The 20858-nt window shown below is 45.0% G+C and overlaps 1 protein-coding gene across 2 annotated transcripts in view; it reads right to left on the minus strand.

Moving 5' to 3' along the window:
- Window positions 1-20858, minus strand: part of specc1 (sperm antigen with calponin homology and coiled-coil domains 1) — a 96935-nt gene that overhangs the window by 34011 nt on the left and 42066 nt on the right. For both annotated transcript variants that reach the window (XM_062988201.1, XM_062988202.1), the window contains 5 exons: window positions 12788-12969; window positions 11407-11510; window positions 10145-10217; window positions 8305-8431; window positions 5994-6096 (listed from right to left, as the gene is read on the minus strand). In XM_062988201.1, coding sequence (XP_062844271.1) covers window positions 5994-6096; window positions 8305-8431; window positions 10145-10217; window positions 11407-11510; window positions 12788-12969 — 589 coding nt within the window. The remainder of the gene's footprint in view (window positions 1-5993; window positions 6097-8304; window positions 8432-10144; window positions 10218-11406; window positions 11511-12787; window positions 12970-20858) is intronic.

Below are 20858 nucleotides of genomic sequence, written 5' to 3' on the forward strand. Positions count from 1 at the left end.
AGGGCTCATTATTCCCCCTGTTTGAGGGAGGGAAGGTCGGACAGGGTCTCCTCCCGCTGCCTTTGCGCCAGTGGGGGGGGGGCTGTCACATGGGACCAACACTGGCAGGTGATAAGAGCGGCTGCAGATTTGACAAGCGTCAAATAGGGCGTGTGGGGATTCGACTCTCCTTGATCAGACCAAGTGTTGTGCAAGCATCAGCGCATTCACAATTAGGAAAATTGAAACAATCCAGAAAAAATCTTTCATGACAGAATCAGAGATCATGCTGCACTATATTGAGCATAGGGGGAGGTAAAAATAGCAAAACATTATTTGTTTTTGTCACCCCCGGTAATTCCCCTTAGCACATGCGTCGGTATCCTCTTTAAAGCTTCATCATTCACTTAAAGCCATAACAGTGTTCCATTAATGAAAGTCTGTCCTGATTGATGATGCACATTTAAGAATGAGCCATGTTCCAGCCACCTTGCACATGTATTGACCGGGTACCAACGCATTAAATTAAAAGCAGGTCAGCTAGCGTTGTGTGTGTGTGTGTGTGTCAGTTCACATCCCTGGAGGAATTGCTTTTATTGTAGTCCTGGTGTCAAGCCTGCCTTACTTTGTTCTTCACCTTCTGTCAATTTGCCTGAGCTTAGACGGCCAATCTGGTCTCTCGGTGCAAAACACATTTACTTGTATGCTTGCGCACACACACGCACACACACACACACACACACAGAAAATGATTAACGCTTACCTGTCGCCAGTCAACAGTATTTGACAGGAACACACGTGCACTTAAACAAATGATGTGTACGTTTGGGACATTAGATGTTGTGACACACCCAGTGCTGCCTCTGGCTAGCCTATATGGCGAACAAATAAGCACCGTCATTGCGTAAGTCCTTCCCCTCCAGTATACAGCCTTTAACCTGTAATCTGGTTAGGCACTGGCGGTCACACATGGTAACAGGGAGCCCTGCGGCACCATGTAAACGTAACAAAGGGTCTTCGAGTCGCAAAGGTCCCCAGAGACGATGTACAGGCCTATAGATTGAACAGCCCTGATGCCCTGTGGGCAGGACGAAAAGCAAAAGGAGCACTTGATCTGGCCGAGGAACCAGTGTATCAGTTGTCTTGGGCCTAACCCTAACCCTAACCCTCATCCTTTCCTTTCATGGTAAAGGTTGTGCTAATGGGTAAGATGCAGATGCAGAGTGGCACAATGATATAATGTTTGCACAGGTTGCCGCTTTCTGGAGTCTGGAGGTGACCGAGAATTTGAATAAGATTGAAGTTCCTGGTCACATCAGTCTTGCAGAACTGGTAAAGCTGGCGAGTTTCTTTTCTGGACCCAAGAACCCTCTTAACACTCCAAAGTTTGGGTCTAGGCAGTCTTCAGAACATTTGGGGTGTGACCGGTACCTTAGAGAGTTACTGCTACCATACAACCAGCTATCAGCTATCAATTCTGTCTCCTATTATAAATGTTTGTCAGAATTACTGAAGTATAAATACAAAGCGACACATATGCCGGGGTAATTAATTGGATTGGCGTCAACACAACCCTTCATCAATGGCTGTTAAACAATGGCTTTAAAAACTAGGCCATGGCATTTGCCAGAGTACAGTATAAGGAGGATGGTTTGAGAAGTAAAGCATTTCCAAGCAGTACAGTATTGATTTGCAGAAAAATGTCGCATTTGAAGGTTACCAAGTCATCAAAACAACAATTAGATGCCACCTTTGGATAAAAATGTGGTATTTTGACAACAAACACCGACAATGAGTTTGACGTTAAAAGAAAAATGATTATACAGGAGATTCCAAAGGCCATAAAAACCAGGATAGGATTTTGGCTTGTGGTTTGATCTTTCTAGAGGACAATGATTCAAAGCATTTGTGGTTTGATGACCACAGGATCGTGCTTTTGTCATGGCTATCCCAGTCCCCTGACCTTAAAACTACTCAAAACCGCAGAAGAGAGCTGAAGAGGAGGGTTCACAGGACAAAGACATACAGTAGGAGGGTCACTGGGTGGTGAGTGTGTCATATTTGGTAGTACTGATGGTGATGGACCCAATTGCAGGAGGTTTACCCAAGGACAGGTCAAATGGGGACACAAGAATTGAAAAACTGGTCGATTACTGAATTACTGGGGCAGAACTTCTGCACTAGGAAACATGGAGAAACACAGGGACAGATTTGAAAATTAACAGAAGAGCAACTCCGCCAGCTACTCGGTCCACCCACCCAAGTATAACCCAAAATTGCTCACCACAGGAACCGGACAGGGGAACTTAGAAAATGGGTAGCAGCAAGACGACAACGGGGAAGCTGCATGCATTCATCGACAAAACTTTGGACAGAACCAGAATGTCACTACCATTTACTGACTGAGTTACCAGAAACTAACAAGTCCTCTAGCCAAAGAGCCAGAGAGTAAGTCAGGAAGTCAGAAACCCAAACTGAATCCCTGGGGCAGTTCTACAGGGGGCACTTCTGAGGGAACTCATTTCGTCCAATGTGTAGCCCAGAGGATCTGGAGAGATTCTGATTAGCTTTGCATATGGAGAGCCACGCCACAATCTCTGCGCTCCTGCACTCTCTGTACAGGAATCCTTTTCCACCCAGCAGACTGGAAGCCAATTTTTGTCTGCTGCAGACAATAGTCAAATGTGCCTGCTAGAGAGTGCCCAGCCAACCGGTAGCAGAGCTGAGAGCCGTAGGCTTCACGTACAAAGAGCCACACCCAATCTCTGCGCTCCTCCACTCTCTGTACAGGCGCCCTGGGCAACCAAGGTCCGGTCTTTCCCACCCAGCATACTGGAGGCCAATTTTGTCTGCAGACTTAAAGCCAATTGTGCCTGCTAGAGAGTGCCCAGCCGACCGGTAGCAGAGCCGAGAGCCAACCAAGGTCCTGTCTTTTCCACCCAGCAGACTGGAAGCCAATTTTGTTTGCATACTTAAAGCCAATTCTGCCTGATCAGAAGACGCCCAGCTGACCGGTAGCAGAGCCGAGATTCGAACCCGGGAGCTTAGAATCTTGGCACTGGTGTGCTAGCGGATTATGCAGCAACTCTTTTGTTGCTGACCTTAAATTCCTTTCCTTTGTCTCTGTACCTGCACAGCTGTAGGACACTTAAACATCCCGATTACTGGACTTAGATCAAGCCTAACATGATAATGTTCTGAAGTTCCAGTTCTCTAAATTTGATTGAAGACCATGCAGTGGTATGTGATTTACCTAAGCACATCAATAATCTAATATTTAACGTTATACATTAACGATCAGACTATTGAGTATGCAAATGTATTCACTGACCCAGATTCCACCCAAATTTAGTAGCCACTCTCCTCCCGCTGGCTAAGATTTCCATATTGTATTTAGGGCGGGAGGGTTTGGGCTAACAGGTGTTTCCTCCGAGGCACGGGATTCCAGCCACATTTTTTCAAACAGTTGCACTTACAAGGTCACCAGACAGCTGAAAATGCTTGGAGGAGAACAATAATAGCCATATCTGATGAGCATCTTCTCAGGAAATGAGAACTGCCTCAAGTGATGTTACTAAAAAGGTTACTATACAGGTCACCTGACCTAACTGAGATTGATACCCTAAGAAAAGGGGTTCAGGAGTGTTTCCAGTCTAGCACGCTGTCTATTTTGCATGTTGGATGGTCATTAGTGACCGTACCGAGTCTCCGTGCTGAGCGTGAGACGCTAAAACCCAACAGCTAATGACCTTTATGACTGAGGCGTGGATGACTGCTCTGACCTTTTCCTCAGGTCAGGTTAAGTTCAGATTTCAGAAGGTTGGTGAGTCAGTGTGGATAGAGACGAGGCCTGTGGCTACAGTTGTTCTCCAGATAACGGCCTGGACGTGCTTCGTGCAAAGTCCTTGAAGATGTAGTTTGATGGGTTTGTTGTAGAGGAACTCCAATGGCCGGTGGAGATCCCTGGCCTCGAGGTCAAAACACCTTGGGATGAATTGGAACATTCGTTCCAAGCCATGTCTGTCGTCCTGTATCAGATCGCGACTTGACAAACGCTTTTTCTGACTAAATGGGCACAGATTCACACACTGCAATATTTTGTAGCAAAATGTTAAAGAAGAATATTAAAGCCTCATGGGAGCTGGGGAGTCCATCTTTGTATTAACGCTCCTGGTTTTGGACGTCCGTACGTTTCTGTTGTTTTGACCTAACCTCAGGGCTCCGAACATCCCGAGCTGATCATGATTTAATACTTTTGTTTTTTGCTCAGGTGTCAAGTGGCTTAGAAATCAAACAGGAAACAGGAAATGACTCAAACCTAACCGCACTCTTTACAACGGTATCATCCAGCATTCTGCACCACTGTAAGTCACATGATTTCGCGGAAAACAGAGTTGGCTGGAGAATATCAATTTAATTAACAAGCTGTTTAATTTAAAAATTGCACAAAGCAAATAGTAATAATAGTAATAATAATAATTATAATAGTAATAATAATAATTAATAATAATAATAATAATAGTAGTAGTAATAATAATAATAATAGTAATAATAATAATAATAGTAATAATAATAGTAGTAATGATAATAATAATAGTAATAATAATAATAATAATTAATAATAATAATAATAGTAATAATAAAAATAATAATAGTAATAGTAATAATAATAATAATAGTAATAATACGAATAATAATAGTAATAATAATAGTAGTAATAGTAATAATAATAATAATAGTAATAATAATATTACTACTACTACTACTAATAATAATAATAATAAGCCTAATTAAGATTAAAAGTCCTGGCTGTTCCTTTAAGCAGCTTAAAACATTCCGGCGGCGCCACCGGGGCACGTTCCTTATCCCTGTCAGAGGTGAAACAGGGTAAACATGACGTGTGCCAACTGACTGTGGGAACATGAAGAAATAAACCCCTGCTGTATTTTGTGCTAACATTATTGCGCTAACAGCCAATCCATCGCTAACATCGTAAAAAAAACCAAAAAAACAACATAAAACGTAAATAGTCGGTTTCCAGCGTTGTGGCAACAGCTTTGTGAAAAAAACTCTATAAAGACATGGTTTGATGAGTTTGTTGTGGAGGAGCTCCAGCAGCCTGATCTTAATCTACGAGGGATCATAGTCTGAGCAACTGGAGAGGGCTCATAGTCCGGATTTAGCGCCATCTGATTTCCACCTTTTTGGATGCTCAAAGAAGCTTTACGGGGAAGAAGATATTCATGTGGTGCATCAGTGGCTATGTGCTCAACCAAATGATGGCATTAGGAAGTTGATACGACGCTGGAAAAAAATGCATCGGAAGGTGACTATGTAGAAAAGTCATGTAATTTGTTTACCGTTAATCATGATGCACCCACCACCATACTTCAGAGCTGTATAGTGTGCGGTGGAGTCACACTATGCCTTCCTTAAATCGTCCACCACTAGCACAGACAGCTTGACTAGATTCCAACTCAAGTGTTGAAGCTGTCCGCACTGGCTAGCATATTAGACCGCTACGCCACCAGAGTGCCCCACACTTTCACTTAAAAACAGGTGCCGCAGCGGGATATTGTGAACTCCTCGGTTATAAACTCAGTGTTGCCACCGGTCGGCTGGGCACCATCTAGCGGGCATAATTGGCAGTGCCTGCAGCAGACACATTTCTGTTAGGGCGGGATGACCGGACTATGTGGGTGGGGTCTTCAAACGCTGAGTAAGGACCCTGATTAGCAGATAGAGAGGCGTCTGTGCAAAATGCATGTGTGAAAAAGGGTACCGCTAAGGGCTGCGCACGAGTTGGAGGAGGAGCTAAGGGCCTAAGCCATACTTGAAGGGTAGTACTTGGTCTAAAAAGTTGAAGACCCACCACAATAGGGTGTACAGTGCCACACCCTGGTGAATTCTCCAGCACCTCATGAGTGGAGACCTAGCAGAATAACGAAAATAAAGAAAGGCAAAGAAGACCAGGGGTGAAGTGAGGGGACAAGGTCCGCCCTTGTGGTCCTTACCGGATAGCCTTCTGTTTTCATCTGGCACCACTTCAGTAGAGCGTTCCTCTTAGATCCCCCGTACTCCCGCGCCAGAGCGGCCAGAGGGTCTGTTCTTTCCACGCTAACACCAGGGGACAAACACACACACATACACAAACACACACATGCATACGCAGTAATTCGCACCACATTCGTACATGATTACAGCTTTACACTGCAGAATAAAACGCAATATGCGACGTGCGTTCCTGCTGCGAGACGTGTTTGTTTAGACGTACATACACCCTCCATGCTAAGGGCTGTTTTGAGTTGTGTTTATTTGAATTCGAGGAACGTTGTGAACGAGCTTTAGTGTGAGAGCGCGTGAAGAATTATCGGTGCGTAGTCTCCCGGGAAGAGGCGAAGACACCAGGGTCGTTGCACTCAGGAATCACGGTCAGGCAGGAGTTTAAATCAGGGGGTCAGGAAACTTTAAAGATGACAGAGCCAAGGAAAACAAGGAACAAGCTTCTGGTTTCTACGAAATGGTTTTTGATTTTCTTCTCTTTTTTGCATCATTTTGAGCACACTCTAGCAACCCCTGCAGGTTGCACAACACTCATACCCTACAGCCAATAGTGCCCTCTTTTTACACCAGTGAGAGGCACTACTTACAGAAAGCATTTAGGGAGGAACACACTATTCTCTCTGTTTTCCTCAGCTCGTCTCAGATTTTAATCAGGCAGTAGGGGTCACTGTTGGAACTACAGTACACTGGCTTCGCCCCTCTGACCCTACATTCAGACCGGCAGCGATTTTTCACCTCTTGTCGCCTGAATCGCTGATCGCTTATCGCCCTGTGTTAACACTGGCAGTGTCATCATCGCCTGTTCATGTGACTCAATGCTATAAGGGCAGTGGTGGTCAAACTGTAGTACAGGCACCACTGGTGACACTGGTGTCCACGGTGTGAGGCGTTAAACAGGGTAGACCAAAATAACGTAAACTACACTATATTGCCAAAAGTATTCACTCACCCATCCAAATGATTGAATTCAGGTGTTCCAGTCTCTTCCATGGCCACAGGTGTATAAAACCAAACACTTAGGCATGCAGACTGCTTCTACTAACAATAGTGAAAGAATGGGTCGCTCTCAGGAGCTTGGTGAATTCCAGCATGGTACCGTGATAGGATGCCACCTGTGCAACAAGTCCAGTCGTGAAATTTCCTCGCTACTAAATATTCCACAGTCCACTGTCCAAGGTATTATAACAAAGTGGAAGCGATTGGGAACGACAGCAACTCAGCCACAAAGTGTTAGGCCACGAAAGATGACAGAGTGGGGTCGGCGGATGCTGAGGCGCATAGTGCGCAGAGTTCGCCAACTTTCTGCAAAGTCGATCGCTACAGACCTCCAAACTTCATGTGGCCTTCAGATTAGCTCAAGAACAGTGTGTAGAGAGCATCATGGAATGTGTTTCCATGGCCGAGCAGCTGCATCCAAGCCTTACATCACCGGATGCAGTGGTGTAAAAGCACGCCGGCACTGGACTCTAGAGCAGTGGAGACATGTTCTCTGGAGTGACAATCCGATGGACGAGTCTGGGTTTGGCGCTTGCCAGGAGAACGGTACTTGTCTGACTGCATTGTGCCGAGTGTAAAGTTTGGTGGAGGGGGGATTATGGTGTGGGGTTGTTTTTCAGGAGTTGGGCTCGGCCCCTTAGTTCCAGTGGAAGAACTCTTAATGCTTCAGCATGCCAAGAGATTTTTGACAATTTCATGCTCCCAACTTTGTGGGAATAGTTTGGGGATGGCCCCTTCCTGTTCCAACATGACTGCGCACCAGTGCACAAAGCAAGCAAGGTCCATAAAGACGTGGATGAGCAAGTTTGGTGTGAAAGAACTTGACTGGCCTCAATTCGATAAAACACCTTTGGGATGAATTAGAGCACATCAGTGTCTGATCTCACAAATGCGCTTCTGGATTCCCATAAACACACTCCTAAACCTTGTGGAAAGCCTTCCCAGAAGACTTGAAGCTGTTATAGCTGCAAGATGTCACTCAAGTTCATATGCGTGTGAAGGCAGACAAGCGAATACTTTTGGCAATATAGTGTAGGTACAAACCACAGAACTTAGTGGAGTAAGTGCTTGGATTAGAGGAAACATCTCTGAACGTGTCAACGTGCTGAAGAGTGAAAATGGTCGAGAAGCTCATATTATCACACAGCTGACATTTCATACCAAATAAACCATTAAGCATTAATGTCTCTGCCCGAAAGGTACATCTATTAGGGCATGTGATCCTCAGATAGATGTCATGAGCTTGTCTTCATGAACAACACTTACCTGAGCTTACTGTTGGCCCGACTGTAGGGGAATGGGGATGTTCTGCCGCTTAGCGCACCTGGAGTCTTGATGACCGACTCAAGAGATGGACTCTTCCTCATCAGAGATGACGGCTTCAGCTCATCGGCTGGAAAAGAGAGACGTCAATGAGACGAGATCAAACCACCATGTGTAAATTATGTAGAAATGCCATCCTAATTATTTAGGAGCCATTTCTAGCATGACTGTACCCATGTGGACCAATCAAGAGCTATACACATTTCCCCTCTCCTTGGTTAATAGCTTGCACTGTTGACAATTGCACTCCCCCTACAACACGTGCACTCTCTGGGCACTTCTTTTCCCTTGCCAGAGATGGAAGACTACCAAAGATCATAACACGTATGGCCAAGCTATGCTACTCCATGTCCAGGTGCCTCAACCAGCCAATAGAAGTTGCATTTGCAGCAGCAGTAAGGAAGCCCATCGACTACCCTCTCGCAGGCACTGTCAAGTCTGCCTCTGAATGCCCAGTCAGAGATTTGAACTTGAAAACTGGAGATCTTAAGAAACGTTCTTTGTACTTTGTTTCTGTTATTTTGGCCACTTCCCTTTTTGCATTCCCTCTGTTGTTTGTTCTTTTAAAGTCACAGTAGTGTTCTACCTTGGTTAACACCCTGCACTGTCGACAATTGCACTCCCCCTACAACACGTGCACTCTCTGGGCACTTCTTTTCCCTTGCCAGAGATGGAAGCCTACCAAGAATCATAACATGTATGGCCACGCTATGCTACTCTCTGAATCAACCCCATGTGCAGATGCCTCAACCAGCCAACAGAGGTTGCATTTGGAGCTGCAGTAAGGAAGCCCGTCGACTACCCTCTCTCAGGCACTGCCAAGTGTACCTCTGAATGCCCAGTCAGAGATTTGAACTTAAAAGCTGGAGGTCTTAAGAAACGTTCTTCACTTGTGCCTTCTTACGATTTGTACCTTGCTTCCATTATTTTGGCCACTTCCCTTTTTGCATTTCCTCTGTTGTTTGTTGCTCTTTACCCACAGTAGTGTTCTACCCTGGTTAACACCCTGCACCGTCGACAATTGCACTCCCCCTCCAACACATAAGCAGTCTCTTGGCACTTCTTTTCACTTGCCAGAGATGGAAGACTACTGAAGATCGACCCATCGACTACCCTCTCTCAGGCACTGCCAGTTTTGCCTGTTGAATGCCCAGTCAGAGATTTGAAAGTTCGAGGCTGGCTATAAAACACATAAACAATCGCACTCCCCCGCCAACACTCTGGGCACTTCTTTTCACTTGCCAGAGATGGAAGCTTACCGAAGATCGTAACACATATGGTCAGGCTATCTACTCTGTGATTTTAGAGCTTTAAACTGTACATGAATTTCCATGGTTTTGCTCTAGTCAGCTCTTGGTCTGGTGTCTACATATTTTTGGCAAAACAGTGTTGTATACAGGAGAAAACCTGCACAAAAAGTGCACACTGGTAATTTGAGTAATCTTGATGGGCAGATTTAGGTAGACATGTAGTCAAATCTATATTTTTATTTACACAGATTGGCCAAAAGTATGTGGACACCAGGCCACGAGCTTGTTAGCGATCTAATTTCAGTTCCAAATATCAACAGCATTTATATGGAGTTAGCTTTCCCCTTAGCGTCCACTTTACCGGAAATGCCCATTCTGTCAGAAGAGCAATTCAAAGGTCAGACACTGGGTCATGGGGGTCCTCAACACCAACTCAAGCTATATCCTTTTGCAATCTCAATCAAACTACTGTCCCTAAAATGCTACGTCACTGAATCATGAAGAGTCATATTGCTGAGTCATTTATTAAGTACCTGAGTGGGAGGAATCACCAAAGTTGATTCTTCTGTCCAAGGTCTTCGACAAAGGCTTGACACCCGAATGCCTCTGTAATAAAGGACATGACTTTATAATACTGGTCTCAGAAAGTATTCAGACCCTCTTGACTTTTTGGATGCTTCCCAGTGATGTGATTTTGATATTGAGTGGATTGAAATTTAAGTCTTTGAGGAAGCCTCTTTGACAGCATTTACAGCTGCACATCCTCTCAAATACCTCGCTACAAGCTTTACACACCGGATTTGGGTTGTTTATCCCATTCTTGATGGCAGATCCTTCTAAGATATGTTTCTGGAAACCATCTGCAAGTCTATCTACAGATGTTTGATAAGGATTACGTCTGGGTTTTATCTGAGTCACTCAAGGACACTCAGAGATTTGACCTGAACACACTTTAGTGTTGTTTTGGCTGTATGCTTTGGGTCATTGTCATGGTGAAAGGGGGAACTGTCACCACAGTCTTCCTGTCTCTGTGGGTGAGAAGCTCCCTTAAAGCTGCTAGACGTTGCTGATGCTGTTAGACACAGTGCTCGCACTTCTGCATTAACATTAAAACCATCTCCTTGTTCTTACACTCACTGTCCATTTTATCAGCTTTACTTACCATAAAGAAGCACTTTGTAGTTCTACAATTACTGACTGTAGTCCATCTGTTTCTCTACATACTTTTTTTTAACCTGCTTTTACTCTGTTCTTCAATGGTCAGGACCCCCACAGAGCAGGTATTATTTAGGTGGTGGATGATTCTCAGCACTGCAGTGACACTGACATGGTGGTGGTGTGTTAGTGTGTGTTGTGCTGGCATGAGTGGATCAGACACAGCAGCGCTGCTGGAGTTTTTAAATACTGTGTCCACTCACTGTCCACTCTGTTAGACACTCCTACCTAGTTGGTCCACCTTGTAGATGTAAAGTCAGAGACGATTGCTCATCTGTTGCTGCTGTTTGAGTTGGTAATCTTCTAGACCTTCATCAGTGGCTGGATGTTTTTGGTTGGTGGACTATTGGTCAGTGCAGTGCTGAGAATGATCCACCACCTAAACAATACCTGCTCTGTGGTGGTCCTGACCATTAAAGAACAGCATTAAAGGGGGCTAACAAAGCATGTAGAGAAACAGATGGACTACAGTTAGTAATTGTAGTACTACAAAGTGCTTCTATATGGTAAGTGAGTGTAGAAACAAGGACGTGGTCATAATGTTATGCCTGATTGGTGTACATTGTTGGATCTTTAGGACCTGTATGGGTGAGACGGCAGCCGCAGGAGGAGGAGTACGGACTGGAATCCCACTCAGAGGACTTCTGGGAGATGCAGGCATCTGGACTGGGCTGCCAGGTCCATCTGAAAGAAACATTAGATACAATAAAAACATATGGCCAAATGTATCTTGACACCCTTTCTAAGTTGAGGTGTTTTAGACACACCCATTGTAACAATTCGAGGAATGCTTGCTAGGTCCATGGGTTGGAACAGTGGATGCAACGTAAATGCCAGACGTTCATGGAGAAACTTGTAGAACTTCATGGATTTTGCAGTGGTTTCCCGTATGGATGTAACGATGCACCACAAGACAGTTAAAAATCGATTCACACGTGTAACGATTCAAATCGGTTTACATGTATAATATGATAACAATATGGTAACGATATTCACTTTTAAACAGCAGAGGGCACTGGCGCTATTCACCTCGCCTGGTTGACGTCACTACAGGGTTGCCAGGTTCAGAATTTTCCAGCCACATTTATTTACGTGAGGATACTCTCCCCCCCCTTTTTTCTCCCACTTTTAGCTCATCCAATTTCTACCCATCAACCATCCTCTCACTAATGCTGGTCCCTGCTCCTAATTGGGGAGGACGAGGCTGCTCCACGCCCCCTCCGACACGTGTACAGCACAACCTCTACCGCACTCCTTTCCCATCTCCGTGCAGGTGCCACCGACCAGCCAGCAGAGGTCGTAATCACACTAGTCTGAGAGAGAGTCCCCATATGGCTTTAATCCCGCCCCTGTCTGAACGACAGGCCAATCGTCGTTCATGTAGCCACTCAGCCTTAGCTGGCAGGCAGCCGAGATTCGATACGATGAGGATACTTTCTTTATTTGTATCGTAAATTGCATCGCATCGCATCGTGGGTAGAGTGTATCGTTACATCCCTAGTTTCATCCCTAGTTTCCCGTCAAAGCCAGCCGGGTATTCGCAACCTCTAAATCCTGCAGCCGTTGGCGCTGCCTGACTAGCGGATGAATAAGTATCCGGGGCCAGACAACTCCATGAACTATGTTTCATGAGGCCATTGTGAAAGTGCAACGACACCATCCTTCAAAGATAAATGGTCCCAGGAATTAATAACCCACCTCTTTGTCTTATTATTCCAAGCACATTAAATAAACCCTTTAATCTGACACGCTTGTTATTTTTAAATCAAACGCTGATAGATCTCATTTCCTCCCAAAGCTCGGGAACCGCAGGCTAAGTTTAAAGGAGTGAGCCGGCCGAAACAGTCAGAGCTGCCCTTTCTTGCCCCTCAGAATGAACATGATCTGGTGTCCATATACTTTTGGCAATATGTGAATTACTGTGATAATGTTACTGTTAATTAATGTTAGAAGGTCCTCACTTTTAACACTGTCAAAAGACTTGATGGTGGATCTGACAGCGGGTACTGGGTCGGACGGGGTGCTGCTTCCACTTTCGCTCCCGTTGGTCAACGTGCTGCCGGGTGCGTTCTGACGCACGGGAATTCCACACCAGTGAGGACTGCTGTCCGAATCGAGAGGACTCCCGTTGTCCGTCCGAAACCTGTCAATCACACACAATATATATATATATTAAAACAATTTTATCAGCTCCACTTACCATATAGAAGCACTTTGTAGTTCTACAATTACTGACTGTATTCCATTTGTTTCTCTACATACCTTTATAACCCCCTTTCACCCTGTTCTTCAATGGTCAGGACCCCCACAGGACCACTACAGAGCAGTGACACTGACATGGTGGTGGTGTGTTAGTGTGTGTTGTGCTGGCATGAGTGGATCAGACACAGCAGCGCTGCTGGAGGTTTTAAATAACGTGTCCACTCACTGTCCACTCTATTAGACACTCCTACCTAGTCGGTCCACCTTGTAGATTTAAAGTCAGAGACGATCGCTCATCTATTGCTGCTGTTTCAGTTGGTCATCTTCTAGACCTTCATCAGTGGTCACTAGAAAGGACGCTACCCACGGGGCGCTGTTGGCTGGATATTTTTGGTTGGTGGACTATTCTCAGTCCAGCAGTGACAGTGAGGTGTTTAAAAACACCATCAGCACTCATACCAGCGCAACACACACTAACACACCACCACCATGTCAGTGTCACTGCTGAGAATGATCCACCACCTCTGTGGTGGTCCTGTGGGGGTCCTGACCATTGAAGAACAGCATGAAAGGGGGCTAACAAAGCTTGCAGATAAATAGATGGACTACAGTCAGTAATTGTAGAACTACAAAGTGCTTCTATATGGTAACTCTGCCATCCGGCTGGGCGGTGGCTACATGAACAACGATTGGCTGTTGTTCATATGGGGGGAGTCGGATAGGGACCTCATAACTGATGCAATTACGACCTCTGCTGGCTGACTGATGGCACCTGCACAAAGTCGAAATAATGCCCTGATCAGGGTGTGACTCTCCGTACACAAGGCTGATACACATATGAACTCGCCTCGTGTGGGTAAAAAAATGCAGTTGGCTACTGCACCCGTGTCGGAGCGGCGTGTGTCAGTCTCGCTCTCCTCAATCAGAAGTGGAGGTCAGCATCAATAGGGAGTAAAAAGAAAGGCAAACTCACTACCTTATAGAACTAGGTTCTAGTCTCAGACAAATACATAAAGCTTCATCGACTTCTGCACGGATAAAGAATGTCCTGAATAAAGAGCGAGAGACTCCAATCGGCAAAACTACCATCTCTTATAAAGGTAAACTACTTCTTATAAAGGTAAACAAGGTAAAAAGCTCAGCATAGACTAAGAAATAGAAACATTATACAGTTAAGAGGTGGTGATGACATATCACAGTGTCAGTAAGACAAAGTTGCTGTCAAAATAAAGGTGAAGCATGATGGTAGTCGTCCGGGGGGTGTTTCGCCTGCACAGATCCAATTAGGACACTGGGTATTGAACCAAGACACACATCAAACATTTGCAAACATTACTTGAAGACCAAGGATCAAGGAGAGCTGACTTATGGACTATTCATCTCAGTCACATGACCTGAACCCTAATAAGCATCTGAGCAATGAGTCTCACTATATTGCCAAAAGTATTCGCTCGTCTGCCTTCACACACATATGAACTTAGGGTTTAATATGATGTTGGCCCACCCTTTGCAGCTATAACAGCTTCAACTCTTCTGGGAAGGCGTTCCACAAGGTGTTTTTTGACCATTCTTCCAGAAGCGCATTCGTGAGGTCAGACACCGAGGTTGGACGAGAAGGCCTGGCTCGCAGTCTCCGCTCTAATTCATCCCGAAGGTGTTCTATCGGGTTGAGGTCAGGACTCTGTGCAGGCCAGTCAAGTTCTTCCACACCAAACTCGCTCATCCACGTCTTTATGGACCTTGTTGGAACAGGAAGGGGCCATCCCCAAACTGTTCCCACAAAGTTGGGAGTATGAAATTGTCCAAAATCTCTTGGTATGCTGAAGCATTAAGAGTTCCTTTCACTGGAACTAAGGGGCCGAGCCCAACTCCTGAAAAACAACCCCACACCATAATCCCCCCTCCACGTTCTCCTGGCAAGCGCCAAACCCAGACTCGTCCATCGGATTGCCAGACGGAGAAGCGTGATTCGTCACTCCAGAGAACACGTCTCCACTGCTCTTCACTGTTCAGTGGCGGCGTGCTTTACACCACTGCATCCGGTGATGTAAGGCTTGGATGCAGCTGCTCGGCCATGGAAACCCATTCCATGAAGCTCTCTACGCACTGTTCTTGAGCTCATCTAAAGGCCACATGAAGTTTGGAGGTCTGTAGCCATTGACTCTGCAGAAAATTGGCGACCTCTGCGCACTATGCGCCTCAGCATCGGCTGACCCCGCTCTGTCATTTTACGTAGCTACCACATTGTGGCTGAGTCACTGTCGTTCCTAATCGCTTCCACTTTGTTAATAACAGTGACAGTCGACTGTGGAATATTTAGTAGCGAGGAAATTTCGTGACTGGACTTGTTGCACAGGTGGCATCCTATCACGGTACCACGCTGGAATTCACTGAGCTCCTGAGAGCGACCCAAGCAGTCTGCATGCCTAGGTGCTTGGTTTTATACACCTGTGGCCATGGAAGTGATTGGAACACCTGAATTCAATGATCTGTGAATACTTTTGGCAATATAGTGTATTTACTTGATTATTCTGTTGTTGCTGCTCAGTCTTTATGGACGAACATCCGTAACCCGTTTCGCACTTCTTAACAAACACAAACATCTTCACACTTCACTACCAAATATCCCGAACGGTCCCAAGCCATCAGCGCCACATATGGTTTCCCATAAATGGATGTGCAGGAACATGGGAAAGCGAAAGGCAAAGCCCAGAGGAAGCGCTCATAAAGAACTGCAGACGGACATGGGTAACCAAGACGACCAGGATTTATTAACATCAAAAACAGTCAAGGGGGGGGGTTGGGGGAAGGCAGATATGTGGCCAAAAGTATGTGGACGCTCATTGCTGACAGGTGTAGAAGGTGTCCTGCAACTATCGGGACCCGAAAGGACGTGATCTGAACCTGATCAGAACCTCAAACAGCTTTGAGACTACAGCGTTTGGAACTTCAATGGCAAGCCTGGCATTCTTGTTTAACAATAATGCCTGACATTAGAAATGGGCACAAATTCCCACACACATAACAGTGAGGAGCAGGCTTTTACATTTACATTTTCAGCATTTAGCAGACGCCATTATCCAAAGTGACTTAGTGCTGTGACAGTTTACAGTCTGAGCGATTGAGCAGCAACCTGGCAGTGGTAAGGCTTGTACCAGCAACCTTCTGATTAGTAGTCCAGTACCTTAACCACTAGGCTACAGCTTGCCCCACAGGTGGGCCAGTGGCATAACTAGGAGCTCATGGGCCCCAGTGCAAAACAAATTTTGGGCCCCCTCAACAAATGTCATATATATACAGGGGTGCACATAACATTTTTGATAACACTCATCATCACTTCCCTCCTGACTGCTCTGTGGCAATATGTTTTAAGCCACTGTCATCACTTGCAGCCACTTGAATTTGAATGGCAGGTAGTAGCCTCCATATTTTCAACAGAGTCTCTTGCCTCCACGCAGACCATCTAACAGACATCACAAGTCTCCCGGAAGTTACGGGGGTCTCCCGCATATACATAGCGGCTCCCTGATGCCCGCAAGTCAGATAAAATCTGATATACCATCTAGTGCACTGTGTAGGGAACATAAATTAATTGTCTAATTTACTGTTTAGTGCACTAAGTAGGGAACATAAATTTATATCTAAATTACTATCTAGTGCACTATGTAGGGAACATAAATTCTTTTCTAATATACAATGTAGTGCACTATGTTGGGAACATAAATCTATTATCTTTCACACTATCTAGTGCCCTATGTAGTACACATTAATGTGTTTGTGACGCGAACAGTTAGCTTAGTAGCTCGGCACATATCTTCTTCAGTTGTTCTGTTGTTTTGCGCCCCCTTTCTGTAAATAGAAGCTTAGTAACTTTACAATGGAGCAAGTAAATGTCACACAGTACGGAACCATGCGATCAGCTGACTTGGCACAGTTTTCCAGGGTGTGGGTTGTACACAAAATATGCACAAGGGAATCCCCGATCGCAACCATCTGACGCAATTTGGGAACTACTTCGTTGTAAACCACAACGTTGACTGCAGCTCCATCTGTGCAAACTGAAAACAACTTCGTCTTTTGGTACGCAAACGCGCTTCTCGTTGTAATGCATGCTGCGCATCGTTAATTTTGAGCACGCATGCGCACCACTTATGTGCATCCCTGTATATATACAGGTTCATCTCGAAGACGAGTTCGTTCAGAATCAGCTACTCATCACAAATCGACTGACTCGAACTTCTCATACATTCCCGTAGCGTCAATGCATTTGCCCGCAGAAGCTGAGCGTCTACTCACTTCAACGGGACTGCATGAAAGCGTTTTTTTCATTGCTTCGAAACTCGCCGGTCATTGGATAAATGCCACGATTTTGTCCCGCCCCCGGACGCTGAGCGTCTCTGGGGTGAATGGAGCTGTGGGCGGGTCTGGACGCGGAGCTTCTGCAAGATGATTGGAGGATCAGTCGAAAGGCTGAATCCCGTTTTGTTTGACTATTTTGAGCTCTACACCGTCACAATCACTGGGAGCTTCAGTCCCATCGCGGATTTTGCGAGTGAAGTCGAAAGACAAACTGCAACCCATTTCTTGGTATTTGCTTGGTGAAATTACTTGACCATTTCCATTGTTCATTGTGTAAATAAAACACACTCATAGTATTTGTTTCAGGACACTGGTCAAGTCCCTGGAAAAGACGCGTACTTGGTACGATAGGATCACAGGCCATTTTCTTAAAAAGGAACGGAGAGCAGAATTTATGTATAAATAAATTGACAAATTTTATGATGTAAGCCAACAATGAGCTTCCCCTCTTTGAAAGACCAGCAGCTGCCACTGATATATATATACAGTGTATCACAAAAGTGAGTACGCCCCTCACATTTCTGCAAATATTTCATTATATATTTTCATGGGACAACACTATAGACATGAAACTTGGATATAACTTAGAGTAGTCAGTGTACATCTTGTATAGCAGTGTAGATTTACTGTCTTCTGAAAATAACTCAACACACAGCCATTAATGTCTAAATGGCTGGCAACATAAGTGAGTACACCCCACAGTGAACATGTCCAAATTGTGCCCAAAGTGTCAATATTTTGTGTGACCACCATTATTATCCAGCACTGCCTTAACCCTCCTGGGCATGGAATTCACCAGAGCTGCACAGGTTGCTACTGGAATCCTCTTCCACTCCTCCATGATGACATCACGGAGCTGGTGGATGTTAGACACCTTGAACTCCTCCACCTTCCACTTGAGGATGCGCCACAGGTGCTCAATTGGGTTTAGTCCATCACCTTTACCTTCAGCTTCCTCAGCAAGGCAGTTGTCATCTTGGAGGTTGTGTTTGGGGTCGTTATCCTGTTGGAAAACTGCCATGAGGCCCAGTTTTCGAAGGGAGGGGATCATGCTCTGTTTCAGAATGTCACAGCACATGTTGGAATTCATGTTTCCCTCAATGAACTGCAGCTCCCCAGTGCCAGCAACACTCATGCAGCCCAAGACCATGATGCTACCACCACCATGCTTGACTGTAGGCAAGATACAGTTGTCTTGGTACTTCTCACCAGGGCGCCGACACACATGCTGGACACCATCTGAGCCAAACAAGTTTATCTTGGTCTCGTCAGACCACAGGGCATTCCAGTAATCCATGTTCTTGGACTGCTTGTCTTCAGCAAACTGTTTGCAAGCTTTCTTGTGCGTCAGCTTCCTTCTGGGATGACGATCATGCAGACCGAGTTGATGCAGTGTGCGGCGTATGGTCTGAGCACTGACAGGCTGACCTCCCACGTCTTCAACCTCTGCAGCAATGCTGGCAGCACTCATGTGTCTATTTTTTAAAGCCAACCTCTGGATATGACGCCGAACACGTGGACTCGACTTCTTTGGTCGACCCTGGCGAAGCCTGTTCCGAGTGGAACCTGTCCTGGAAAACCGCTGTATGACCTTGGCCACCATGCTGTAGCTCAGTTTCAGGGTGTTAGCAATCTTCTTATAGCCCAGGCCATCTTTGTGGAGAGCAACAATTCTATTTCTCACATCCTCAGAGAGTTCTTTGCCATGAGGTGCCATGTTGAATATCCAGTGGCCAGTATGAGAGAATTGTACCCAAAACACCAAATTTAACAGCCCTGCTCCCCATTTACACCTGGGACCTTGACACATGACACCAGAAAGGGACAACGACACATTTGGGCACAATTTGGACATGTTCACTGTGGGGTGTACTCACTTATGTTGCCAGCTATTTAGACATTAATGGCTGGGTGTTGAGTTATTTTCAGAAGACAGTAAATCTACACTGCTATACAAGTTGTACACTGACTACTCTAAGTTATATCCAAGTTTCATGTCTATAGTGTTGTCCCATGAAAAGATATAATGAAATATTTGCAGAAATGTGAGGGGTGTACTCACTTTTGTGATACACTGTATATATATATATACTGTATATATTTGTATATATGTTTTATTCCATATATATCAGTGTTTGCTATACATTTCCTGTTTGGCATGCCATAATACATGCATAATACGTGCAGCCAATGGGGGGTCAGTGAGGTGGGTGGTTGAGTTCATGTCGTGGATGAATTGTACAGTATGTTAAATCCCCTGCATTATAGAGGAAGTCATTTGGGATTTAGCATGTGTGTTTTAAAAGACAGTCCCGAGTGCAGCTGTGTGAAGGCCATGGATCGCTGGGAGGAAATACACTCACTGTCCATTTTAACAGCTCCACTTACCATATAGAAGCATTTTATAGTTCTACAATTACTGACTGTAGTCCATCTGTTTCTCTGCATGCTTTGTTACCCCCCTTTCATACTGTTTCTCAATGGTCAGGACTCTCCCAGGACCACTACAGAGCAGGTATTATTTAGGTGGTGGATCATTCTCAGCACTGCAGTGACACTGACATGGTGGTGGTGTGTTAGTGTGTGTTGTGCTGGTATGAGTGGATCAGACACAGCAGCACTGCTGGAGTTTTTAAACACCTCACTGTCACTGCTGGACTGAGAATAGTCCACCAACCAAAAATATCCAGCCAAGAGCGCCCAGTGGGCAGCGTCCTGTGACCACTAACGAAGGTCTACAAGATGACCAACTCAAACAGCAGCAATAGATGAGCGATCGTCTCCGACTTTACATCTACAAGGTGGACCAACTAGGTAGGAGTGTCTAATAGAGTGGACAGTGAGTGGATCCACTTAAACCAGCACAACACACACTAACACACCACCACCATGTCAGTGTCAGTGCATTGCTGAGAATGATCCACCACCTAAATAATACAGTCCAGACTACAGTCCAGTATTGTAGAACTACAAAGTGCTTCTATATGGTAAGTGGAGCTGATAAAATGGACAGTGTGTGTAGAAACAAGGAGGTGGTTGTGTGGGTGATGCTGGGCACATGGAAATTCAAGAACGCAACAAAATAATAATAATAGTAAATAATTATAATAAAAATCCCAATGATGGATGTAAGTTAATCTACTTGTATTTAAAATCCCAGGGTTGGACTTTCATTCAGATAACAATGGTGACCGAAACAGACAGTACGGTGTCACTTCTTGAGCCGTAATCCTAAATTTAAAAGCTGCTGGTTAATCGGCTTGTGGTGTTTATAAGGTGTTTTTACCTCATTTAATGTTAAAATCTTACAAAGTCTTGATGTTTAGCTTTGTTCCATATGGAACAACTACGATTGTATGAAATGTGTAAACACGTCTGGTTGTATGTAACTTTTCCTTGATTTTTTTAATATGAAACACATAAAAACACACATTTTATGGCATAATCTCTCTGTATTTATTAATTCATACA

Source organism: Trichomycterus rosablanca, chromosome 26 (genome assembly GCF_030014385.1).
Source record: "Trichomycterus rosablanca isolate fTriRos1 chromosome 26, fTriRos1.hap1, whole genome shotgun sequence".
Classification (NCBI taxonomy): domain Eukaryota; kingdom Metazoa; phylum Chordata; class Actinopteri; order Siluriformes; family Trichomycteridae; genus Trichomycterus; species Trichomycterus rosablanca.